Genomic DNA, 12,820 nt, shown 5'->3' on the forward strand with positions numbered 1-12,820 from the left:
CAGATGGCATGATAGCAGGTAGTATGTATAGGAGGTGTGGCGGGCTTGATGGTGGGCAGTATGTGTAAGAGGATTGTGGACCATATAAATAGCAGGCAGTATGTGAAAGGAGAGAAGGGTATGAGACAATGTGTGGTTGGGATAACAAAAATAAAGTCTCTAAAAACTGTAAGAGGTTGGATTTGACAGGAGACATGTGCTTTCCTTCTGCATTCATTCCTGTTGGCTGAATTATCCAACAGTAATTGTAAAGCTACTATTTTTAACACACGGGGAAGGATTGAAACTTACCTGCCCTGTAAGCAGCCAGACAAGGCTGTAAATCATGTGCTGTAAGCTGCTAGTCAGGACTTATCACTCAGTTCTTGGCACTGCACTAAGAACTCACATGAAACACTGGAAGAAGATCAGCTTTAATATATATAGGATAGGACATCAACATCTAAAACTGCATGGGTATTGTGTAATTTTCACAATTTTAGCAGCCATTGCAATCTATGAAATGTTTTCATTTTGAAGAATAAAAAAGCAAAGATATTTCTAACTAGCCGATATTGCTAACAATTCAGCGATCAGCGTTTCTCCGTTGAGAACATTCACAAGAAAGGAGATGAAAGGCAAGTTAACTGTGTATTTTAACATGCAAAAATGGTTTTGAAGCTGCAATTTAAACTTTAGCCTTTACAAATAGCCCATACACCAAACAAGTAAGCATCAATAAAGCTTAAAAAATTATTTAATTTAATGCAATGTTGCACTACATGAAACAGCTATACATTGAAAGGTACATGACAAACATTTGAATGACAGTTTCCCTTTAATCATTATGTGAACCTAAATTTCAGAAGGTAAATATAACAGTAAAGCAAAGACAGGAGAAGAATTTATGTTAAGCAAAGGGTATAAAAGAAAAACTGCAAATGACTTTGGCATGGTGGACTGATGTAAGTATATTAAGCAAGTGACTGCATTGGGGAGGAGCTATGTATTTACAGTATGGTACACTAGATTACATTGGAGCTTTAATACAAACATGGAACCAACTGCACTGTACATAAAAAAATGGCTAAAACAAGTTGCATATTATAAACGTACCTATTTAAATAAAAGTGTTTTAGGCAAAATTATAAGTCTTGTGAGAAAATCTGTGCTCATATGGGTGTAGATAAATGTATCCATGCGTTATTGGTAAAAAGGGCCGCAAAAAGTGCTCCATTTTCTTTGTACAGGTATACTGAAATTTGGTTTAGGCATGCCAACACAAACCGCGTGTAATAGTAAAGGGGTACTATGAAAGGAGACGGTGTTTCGCTGTCCATCTGTGCTACTACATGGTTCTACTGTAATAAATATATCCCTATATAATTCGTATTAAATAGTAGGTGTGCAAATATTATCCTAACAGATTTAATTCTCCACAAATTCTTATCTAGAATAATATGCACTGTGTAAACAAAAGAAATTGAAGTAAAAACAATTAACCACTATTCCACTATATCATATTAAATATATTATGCATAGGTCTCCCGTAACTTAAGCTGCTCATAGATGGGCAAATATCTCCCTGAGAACAGCAGGTGGGAGGATATCTGCCGGCAATTAACCAAGGTCAGCAGAGCACATGGACCTGCTATGATAATGACAGCAGTTCACACAGGGTAGTTTGAGCCTTTGCTGTTCTTCACACACACACACGCACACACAAGTGAAGAATGAGCCCTGTTCACGCAGAAATTTTCCAAAAAGTTGGAAAATTTCTGAATGTGACAACAAATGCCTCCAAACACCTGTTATCGCTCCCTAGGCAAGTCATTAGTAGCCAATTGAAGCAAGTGATGCTTAAAACTTTATTATAGCATGTCAAAATTGGGCTGGTAATGGTCATCCATAGAAACAAAAAAGCACTACTAGAATGTGAAATTGCTTATTCTAAAATTTGACACACCCTTATTTCCTTGGGGTGCTACATGACCAAACAAAAATGTACTAACCGATTCCAAACTGGCTGTATCTAATGTATGATTCATGGACAAATACACATTGTAAATGAAAAGATTTCCAGCAAATGGGACTGTCTTAAGAAAACTGGGATGCATGGATACTAGAATTATGATCGATCTATAATACAGTGTGCAATGGAACATTCTGCAGGCATACAGCACACTCCACTGATTATTAATACAATAAAATGCAGTGCACAATGGAAAGACATTGGCTCCACTGCAAAATGGTGTCACGATTACCTCAAAGTAGCAAATTATAATGTACATCACAATTTATAGTATTTATAGGAAGACAATGACAATCCACTATTGTGGAAAGTTTCAAATTTTACCTGACTGATTAATGAATAGCTGCAATATTGTCCAGAGGAACATTAGGATGCCCCTCCCAGAAGAATTCATTTTTTTCCCTTTCACAGGGACATAGTTGCTCTAGTAATCCCTTAAATTTCAAGGAATTAAATTTTTTTTCAGCACTAGAAGTTAGTGGAAGTTTTTACAGCTCCTCAGAATACATGTTGCCTTTTCCCTCTTGGCTTTGAAGGAGTTTAGCAACTTACACAGTAAATAGCCCAATATGCACACTAAAGTATGATTTTGTATATGTAGGTTAATGACTGACTAAATATACAATACCTTATCACGCAGCTTATTACTTTGCCAGCTGCCAATATGAGGTCAGGTCCTTTCTCTAGGACGGACATAGTGACCAGCACAAAAGGAGGATGACAATATACAAAGTATAGATGGTGAGAATACAGTCCTAGAATTCTAGTGACTGTTTATAATAATCCTAAAACAGAACAATAAGGATACAGAAATAGAACATGCCTCAAATGCAGTCATATTTAGATCAAGTTTCAGCAATGGCAAGCATGCTTAATGTTTTATTCTGCATATATTATTTTGGCTTGGAGACAAAATAAAAATATACTAGCTGAAAGTACTGAAACATACAACTGTGATCACCTTTCCTTTGTTCTATGAAGAACCATGCTTTATACTGTATATACACACACACACACACACACACATATATATATATGATAATATGTATAGGACACATTACTTTACTTGTATGTAATTAGAACCTGTTTTCATGTTTATATTAGGTTTCTCCTGCAACAATCTGGTCTCCTGGCTTCAGAGAGAATTATCCCCATTCTCTCTTACGGATTCAACAGCTGGGATAATGGCATGGAATCCCAAGCATTACAGGATAACATGCCAATTCCATGTGTATACGTTTTACATTTTAAAGCTGACCTAGTGCCATTTTAAAGAGGAATTAAAAATGGTTAAATATATATTTATAGTAAATATTAACATAGTTATAGCAGGTAACCTAAACTCTGATGAGGTGTTCTGATCCCTTATACTTTGCCTCCTGTGTAGACCCTGTTTCTTGCCTGTGCCATTATATGTCACCAGGGGCCAACATCATCTTCTTATTAAATCTCAACTTCTACTAGATGCTTACCCACTGATGACGGGTGATATCAGCAACTGTCAAATCAAAAGCTGCTCAGTCTAGCAATAGTCTAACTAAAGGGTGGGCAACTCTGCCTGAACACTGTTTTATGTCAATCACCTGCAATAGCAGATAATTTGTGACTTATGCCTTAGCACAGCTCATGTGAATGGGAGCCAAACTGCTTCAAGACTATCAGAATTAAAAGGGACAAGTAATCATTTGTTCCCCAATAGCATGATGGGTACCTATTTTAGGTTTTACTTCATTAGGACCACAGGTTCGCTTTAATACGATTACCAAAATGGCCCAACAGCTTGTTCCAATCATTCTTCACTATGCCAGAAGCTTCTAGATAAAAACTTTTAGTTAAAAAATATTAGACTTAATTCTTGCATTTCCTGAATGCCCCCCCCTCCCCCTTTTGGATCACCCCACTTTCAGCGAATGTCCTTCAAAGTATAGAAAATAATGATAAAAAAAAGCTCACAGCACATAATTATGTAAATAATAAATGTACATACATATGTATGTGTATGAATATATAATACACACACACACATACACACTCACACGCACACACACATATATACACGCATTTTTTAACACAGTTACAAAATAAAAAGTAACAATCTTTGGAACAAAATGAACACAAAAAAAATCCTAAATGCAGAAATAAAAAATACAGATTTCAAAAGTAAGCTGAGGTATAAAAAATGTCTTTTGTGTTTGTTTTCAATAATTTCAGTTGATTTCATCCATCTTACGCTGCCTGAAAATTCCTAGAGGATATTTTCATTGTAAGTATTGCAAAAGCCGGGCCTCGTGAACTTTGAAAGTTGAGAGAAAGGGAAACAGCAAATGGGGAGACGGGCAGTTTTGTCCAGATTTTATAGGAAATAATTGTTTACGTCACTTCAGTACGGAGCAAATCGGCTGTAACCGCCTCTGTATAAGCTCGCCTAGAAAAGGAGAAAAAAAACACAAAAAGTTTTTGTTCCGTTACACCCATACATAGAAGTAAAACATCTTGCACATGAATTTGAGTGACTGCAGCTTCTCTTGCATGCATATCAGTAGGAATGCCAGCCTAAAAAAAGAAAGCAGCCCCATTTACTGATAAACTTTACAGGCGAGGAGATGACAGTAATGAAAATGACTTAAGAGCTTTCAGTCAAGTAGCCAGGACTTTACAAATGTTCTACATAAGCACAGACCTACATATATGTTTTAGGTTAAAGGATGTGGTAACACATTAAACATGCTATTTCAACCAGCACAAACAAAATTTAAATGTACATAACTGCTAATATCAAGTGCATTGCATTTGCGCCTGAACAAAGAAATCAGATGCTCATACACAACACAAGTTATGCAAACACTGTAGACACAAACATGGATCTTATAGCAAGTACACATATATTCACACACAACCAAATTGAGATTTAAATGGAATCTAATATCATGTTTATTTCCCCTTCATTTGTCTGCAGTTCACAGTAAAGGAGAACTGTGCATCAACATTAAATTGGACAGACTGAACAATATGTGGGCCCCAAATCCCTAGCTTAAGCAATTATCAGGGAAAACTGAAGTTCCTTGCTCATTTTGTAACCTTAAACTTAAAGCATACTCCTGGGCAAGAGCTCAAACAATGAAAATTGGGCCCTCAAGCTGAAAAATACAATGTTCATTTTGTTTAGGCGGTGATAAAAAAAGATGATTACTTGCTGTACACCATGGTCCCACAGTCTTCCTTCCAGCAGGTTCCAGTTGTGATGAAGCTGCACTTCTTGGGAGCCTCCAGTAGGTCTCTGTCACCCCTCTCACCAATTTCATCACGCACTGTGCAGGACCAGTGCCCACTGCCATTCCTCCATTGTACAGAATTAAGTAGGTTTGCCCGACCACATTCTGGCATTGGAGAGTGGAGGGAATGGCTGCCAACTGTCAAGGGACCGTGAAGTAAGGCAAGTAAATCTTGTTTAGATCATCCGCTAGACTAAATGAGCATTATATTCTGCATGAGCTGGGGGGAGGATAGGGATTGAATATTTAATTCCCTGATCCAGAGTCCTGCTTTAAAGTACACCTGTTTTGTAAAAGATGCCTCCCTGCTTCTCCATTAGCTTAACATTCTGCATAAAAACACCCTGGTAGCCTCCCTTTTTGAAAACTGAATCTTAGACCAGAATTTAAAATCCCAGGATACAATGTGGCCGTCAATGGGTAAGTCATGAAGTGGTAGTGTGTTTAAAGTAAACCTGCCCTGCCTCTTCAAAATAGGTGATAAAATGACAGGTATGTGGAGACACTTGCTTGTGCTTGCCTTCACATCAAAAGTACATACTTCTACATGTTACATGGTGTCACATACCCACAGACATGGGTTGACATTCATAGAGTGCTGAGCCTCATGTCCACAGAAACTAGAATACCAGACAACGCCAGCTGACTGATCGTGAGAGAAACCCATCAGTTTGGCTGCATATTTTTAGCAGATCGTTCCATTACCCCCTGGTGATAAGCTAGAAATGAGAGGCCACTCATAGATGTTACAGGGACCAGAGGTGAGGAAACATCTCCCCAACAGGATCACAGACAGAAATAAAAAACACTGACATAGGTATTAACTGTTTCCCATGCTATCCATCTAGGTTTTGTCTGGAGTTAGGCTTTAAAACTCTGTACTGTCGATTTGAGGAATAAGATAATTATATCTCAAATTTCTGTAAACAAATCATCCCCTTTCTAAAAGGAATGGGTAAAGAGTGGAAACTGACTAAGTAATGGGCACACATTTCCTAACACTTAAAAGGAAATGTGTAGTCTACTCATTGTTTTTTTTTTTGATGTGTGTATGGGACCAGCTTGAGGCATTACATTTTAATGTATAGTTGGCATTATATATATGACCAAAGATCAGCAATATTTTTTATAATTTCTTCTTCAGGCTCTGTTCCTGCTTTGCAGTGCTACACAATGATTTGCATTGTGTGAAGGAGCAGAACAGCAGTCTCAGGCAGGCGTTGGGGCTGCGCTGGCCGTTCCCAGCGCAGCCCCAATGAAAGACAAGGCAAATTGCACTGTCACGGATGGGCAGAGAATTAAATGGGCAAAACAAATAAAAAAGGTCAACAGTGTGATGTGCTAAGATTGGCGCATCAGCACTGTGCTGGGCAACACACGTTTTATCGCAGCTGCTGGTGTAAATGGGCCCAGAGTCCGCTGACCTACTAAAAACAATGCATTCCCTAGGCGGCTGGTTTCTCGACAACTAAGCAGGAAGGTTCAATGGAGGCTGAATCACATAGAGCACAAGGACACCCTTTAGTGATGGGTCTGCAAACTTCTATTTAATGCAACAAAATATAGAAGAGAAAGCATTTAAAAAAGAAATTCACATAGTAAAATTACCAGAAGGTAAACTTCAGTAACTCAAAATATGTGTTTATTAGACATATACTAACTACACGTTCCTACTTAGATGGCCATATGACGTATGAGCTTGTAGTGGAAGTTTGAGGCACAGGTAGAGAAACAATTCTTCCTGTACAAAACATAAGGAGTTGCACTGTACATGGTAAAGTTTATGTGAATTAGGCATTTGCAAAGTACTGTCATGCTTTCAATTCTTTTAGTCTCTGATTCTTCAGATATCTTTTGTCCTGTCCATTTGCTTTTAAAGCTTAAATTACTATTTACAATCACACTGATTGGACTAGAAGTTCATTATTACATTTTGTGACATTCTGTAACAGTGACCAGTTTTAGATCGTGCATTAGGCCAGTCAAGTTAAAGGAGAGACAGAGCCAGCAGTAAAATTGGAATGGTGTGAAACAGTTTAGAGACAGAAGACTGACAGCTTATCCACATGCTCCAAGTGTAGGTATAGAAAATTCTTGCCTAAAGTATCATGTTCAATATATCAGACTTCATCCAATCAGTTAAAAAGCCATCTTTAATACATGGGGGAAAAAAAGCTACATGATCCCTCAAACCATTTTCAAACGTTCATATCCACGGGATCGCAATTCACTACATACACTTAAAGGGTTATTAAACCCTCCGTTTTTTTGCATATATCTACTGCTAGCAAGCAGTAGATATATGCAAAGAGTGTAAAAAAAAAAAAAAGCTTTGAAAAGGGTCAATACTTACCCGTGTCTTCCCCGCGTGCTCCCGTCCGAAAATGTGAAAATTTTTGGGCGGCCGCAAAGCATCTTGGGGCAGGCGCATACGCAGTTCACATTTCCGGCCGGGACGCCAGGAGAGATACAAGGTAAGCCTATGGTCGCGTGCACCTGTATTCAGGCACCTTGGGACAGGAAGTGCCAGCAAGCTCAGAGGAGTCAGCAGTTAACGGCTGTAGTAACAAGCGGGTCTTTCCTGCCCGTGCGCGCTAGGGGGCGCGCGCGAGCAGGAAAAAAATGCCGTCTGACGACGGCAACCCGCGGATGCGAGTCTGCCGTCCGTCCGTTTTTTTCTTAACGGGCGGACGGCAAGAGGTTCATTAACATTGGGGGAGGGAAAAAGATTGACTTTAATGTCACTTTAAAAGGCAAAAAAACAATGGCTTTTGATACCGACATATATTGTACAGGTAAAAGGTTGGAGTAGAATAAAAAAGTGTCCAAATAACTCAAAAAGGCACATTGCACAGTAATAATCTCAGTCTACCAAAACTAACTATGCTCTGAAAACATGTATAAACTGAGGCTATTTTCAGTGAAAGCCACAAGTAGATTGAGAAATACAGGTGGCTACATTTGTATGCAAATCTAAACTATTCATTGCGTTCGGCCATAAAGGGGATGGCCAAACAACTTGGAAGCTGAAATTAGCGTACAAATTTGGCTGATAGCTTTCCTGGTCCTTTACTTATAAGGATTCTTTGGAGGTAAAAGGAGGCAGGGCCAAGCTAAAATTTTGTAGAAGTAGAGCTCTGAACATAAATTTTGCTACCAAGATCACTGAATCTGCTGGTGTTTTCACATGCGGTAACCTGTTTTTTTTTTTTCTTTTCTTCAAATGCCCTGTTTAAAATGCGCAATTAACTCCTGCTAAAACATTTTGTTTTGGGCACAGCAGGGAAGATTAAGGTCGGTCATCTTTTTATTCCTGTATACAAAATCTAATGAGAGCACCAGACAAAAGGAGTCCAAAGTCTTTTAATACTTGTATTCATTCATGACATGAAAAAATAAAAGCCAATGCACTTTGGGTGCTGAAAGATCTCCCTCTTTAGGGTTTTGATGTTGTAAGTAGTTCGGAGGACTTAGTGATGACACAATACCAGGATACATTATTTATGTCAAAGTTGCAATTAACCAAGGACAAAACTGCATTTGCTGACTTACTTGTGTCCAAGTTACAATTAACCAGGAACAAATAACTTATTTTAAATAATGCCATTTTGAGTCCTCCCTTACTTATACCATCCAAGCCCTGAAGAGTGTGTGGGGGGAATCTTTGAGTCATAAAAAACATGTTGGATGTTGTTGGATGACTGTTATGAATACATTAAAAGATTTTAGACTCAAACCTTTTGCCTGGTGCTCTCATTAGACTTTGTATACGTAGATCTTCGTCTCTGGATACCTGCTGTAGTTGTGAGCAGCCCGACTGGAGCCACTGTGTGTAATCTGATATACCTCCTGATAAGATGAATCCAGCACCTTATGTTCATTTCTTTTGAACTTTTTACTGCCGGCTGTGACCCAATTGGGGAGATTTTCCCTCACTTCCTGTCAGAACAGTAAAGTAGGGTTTACATGGTTAGAATTTCGCACGAAAGTAGTAGTTTTCAGGAACGTTCATTCAAATATCAATTAGTATGGTGCAATCGACAGACGAAAGCGACAAATGTTCCCGAAAATTTTCGAAGGAGCATGTTAGAAATTTGTTCGATCGAGAACATTTTTTCCAACAGTTGATGTGGTTTTCGTTCAGAAAATCCATTCATTCCAAAAAAGAATGTTAAATAAAAGTGACAATTAAATGACATTCCGAACGATAATCGGCAAGTTTCTGATGCCAGTATTGAACGTTCGGATGGTATTGTTCATACGAATGTTTGTGCAAAAATCTACCCGTGTATACCCTACATTAGCGAGTGTAAATCTTTCACATAGGGACATAGACACCCCCCCAAAAAAAAAACCAAAACATTTTTACAAGAGGAGGAAATGTTAGAACTTTTGAAATTGAGTTTTTATAATGCAAGAGGTAAATACAAGATGGTCAAATTTGATGATAATGTAGCTTTATATATTGTGAAATGTAGGAAGTCAATAACCCTCCCCTCTCTGTATACATGTGGCATCATTTCCAGGGGTTGTAACTTCTTGTTTTGCGTTCCAGCTTGGAACCTTCACCTCCAGTGACAATTTCTGCTTATGGTTTTACTGGAATTTCTACCTTTGGCTTCAATGCAAGTGCGTCAGCAGGTGTCAGAGCGGTAGGGTGGGTCTTCTGGCAGCTCTTCGGGCATCAAAGCTTGTTTTTAATGGGGTTTTACCCATGGACAAGGAAAGACTGCTCTCAGGATTCCCAATTTGGTGAAATGCATCAGTTAAGACGCCTTGTTCTTCATGTTGTGGATACTAACTCCTGTATACTACCTTGATAAAGTTTGGCTCTAGCAGCTAGGTTTCTATTGTCTCGAATGACAAGCTAGCTACCTAAAGAGTACTACCATTTGCATGGAGTTATCCAGCACCTAGGCGTCATAACTAGCATTAAGGTCTTATATGATGGCATTGCATATTCTTGATGTGGTTCAGTTTCAGACTCTAGTCTTATACAGATGGCAGATAGAGCACCTGAGCTAGCCCCTTTTGACAACACTCCAGTTTGTATTGCTGTTGGCAATTATATTGCTCTATTCAGGCTGCACTTCTTGGTGCCGTCTGAAACGACACTAATATTATTTATACTGTTTGTAATCTGGGAAGAAATCCACAAATTATAATTTATGATTAGCCATCATCTTATAGGTGACAACTCATTACATGTGTCCTTATTGGGGAGACCCTTTTTCCACATGTGAAGTTTGTGATCATTACATAATGATTGAAAGGTACTGGCTGGATGTAAGAAAGATATATTTCCTTTGTGACCATGGATGTAAATGTACCCAAAATGGTTATGTCAGTTTTTGGTAGATGTTGGGAGTTAAATCTCTTGACTGTTACTTATAGCTCTCAGGAGTCTAAAGAAAAGCTCTCTGCACTTGGATTCCTGGGTCTGCACACCTGCTAATAGCCATTGTGAGGGAGTTCCACACTTCTTGTAGATTTTCTGTTTATTGCATATTATAATGATGCAATAACAAGAACATACAAAGTTGGGCAAAACGCCTATAGCTATAGTAGAGATATCTCACTGAGTAACCAGATGAGTAACCAAAGGTAGGGGCCAACTCAGCTCAGTGAGTTCCATCTATAACGAAGATATCACTTTCGGGTAGATTGTCTCCTCAGGTCACAAACCAACTATACAGCTATGTCAAACCATCAATATAAGCCTAACATACAGATTTTATTTTTACCCCAGCTTTTTGGCTGCACATGTAGTGTCAGGACAGGACGCCACTAGATGGAGTTTACATATATTCATTATCTTGTGAACTACTGGTCAGTTGAAAAAAATTATTTGGACTGTATTCCTATTAGAAAGATGGCTTTTTAAATGATCGGACAGTCTGTTGTTTAGCTCATCTAGATCTAAAGATTATGTAGAATGCTGACGATTCCGCTGTTAACTTTGTGGGCCTAACAGATATTGGATTGGGTGTATGCTTACAGGATCCTGAGTTGCCATTGGACTGATAGCAAGCCAAAAAACTGTTTGCACACAATATTCTCCACCCTGTGTCTCCTACCCCAAACTACCCTTCTAGCAGTGAACATATTAGGATAAACATGTCCTTTGGCCCCTTCAAAGATGGTCAAAACTGCTACTACTACAGACATTCTCCTGGGAACATGTAGAAAACTGAATAGGTGGAATACTTATCTAATAATATCTAACTGAACGTTAAAAATATTTACAAATGCTTATATTTTAAATTGGAATCTTGAAGCAAGAACTATCCACTTTCCATGCAATATATGAAAAGTCACAGGAAACAGTCTAATCTAACCAATATACAACAGCCAGTCAACTTGGCAAAGGCTGACAATGTGGAAGGAAGGGAGTAGGAAACCATGCTGCGTTTTCTCACTTTGTGTGTAGGGCAATGAAGAAGGGCAAACAGTGAGCAGATAAGCAAAAGGGAAAAGGTAAAGAAAGGTTATAAAGCATTACAAAGTATACATGTGTTATACACTCCATCCTCCAGTTACTGCAGTAACCTAGGATTCAAGAAGAAGCACAATGAACATACAGCGACACATCACACTTTCTGAGGATAAGAAAAATATTAGACGGGACTTCTACTAAAACTGTTATTTCACATTCCTCAACTGATAAGATGATTTTATTAAATACTGTTAAATGTGTTTTGCTGGCTGCTGTTGAATAACCTCTAAAATAACGGAGTTGCAAAATGCAGCTAAATAATGTCAGAAAAAAAAATAAAACAACATTTTAGGCTTTTAATAAGTTGTACATAGTGCTGAAGTGTCCAGCTAGCAGCAGTAATGAAGCTAATAGGGAATTTAAAGGCTTCAAAAAAGCTCACCAGACGCTCCGCAAATGCACTGAAAAGCTTGCAGCACACACACTGCTCCTAAAAAAGCTAAAGACCATATGAACAAGGCCTAAGAAGAAAACTATTTTCTGCTGCTGTGTATCAATAAAATGCTAAGCGAACATGAAAGACCAGTCTGGTACTGGATATATGTAATATATGATGGGATCTTCAACTAACAAAATGACAAAGTTGATGCTTATTCCATTGATTGTTTTTTCATACTTTATATAAAATCTAACCCATCATTTGAGCAATATAAAAAAGTTCCTTTATTAAATCAAAGCTGCTGAATATAAATGCTTACAGCCACATTCATTCACTCCATTTTGACATTTATACCTCATTAGGCTGTTACCACCACCCAGGACATTTATTACTTATTCTAATCTTTCCATAAATTACAATAACTTCTGGAAATGTATACCAATAAAGATTGACTTGTACTACTTTCCTGACGCAATATCAAATTGCAAAGCAATTTCTGTAATAATCAGTAGGAATTGAATGAAAAACTAAGGAAGAAAAGCGAAGTTACATTTACTCTACATACTTTTGCGTAATATTTAATGTTTCAGAATGAAAAATTCACAAGATATCTATAATTTATGGACTGAACAATATTCTTAAATCAGTCCTGCTTTCTGCTC

General features: G+C 38.0%; 1 protein-coding gene across 7 annotated transcripts in view; it reads right to left on the reverse strand.

Moving 5' to 3' along the window:
- Positions 1-4,110: 4,110 nt before the first annotated feature.
- RBFOX2 (RNA binding protein, fox-1 homolog 2) overlaps positions 4,111-12,820 on the reverse strand; it is a 300,225-nt gene continuing 291,515 nt past the window's right edge. For 5 of the 7 annotated variants that reach the window (XM_018564722.1, XM_018564726.1, XM_018564719.1 and 2 more), the window contains one exon: positions 4,357-4,436. In XM_018564722.1, coding sequence (XP_018420224.1) covers positions 4,392-4,436 — 45 coding nt within the window. In that variant the 3' untranslated portion in view covers positions 4,357-4,391. Of the gene's footprint in view, positions 4,437-12,820 lie in introns of all 7 variants that reach the window. The other 2 variants (XM_018564721.1, XM_018564725.1) reach the window with 2 other exon arrangements.

The sequence above is a fragment of the Nanorana parkeri genome, unplaced genomic scaffold, assembly GCF_000935625.1.
Source record: "Nanorana parkeri isolate BGI_ZX_2015 unplaced genomic scaffold, ASM93562v1 scaffold774, whole genome shotgun sequence".
Lineage (NCBI taxonomy): Eukaryota > Metazoa > Chordata > Amphibia > Anura > Dicroglossidae > Nanorana > Nanorana parkeri.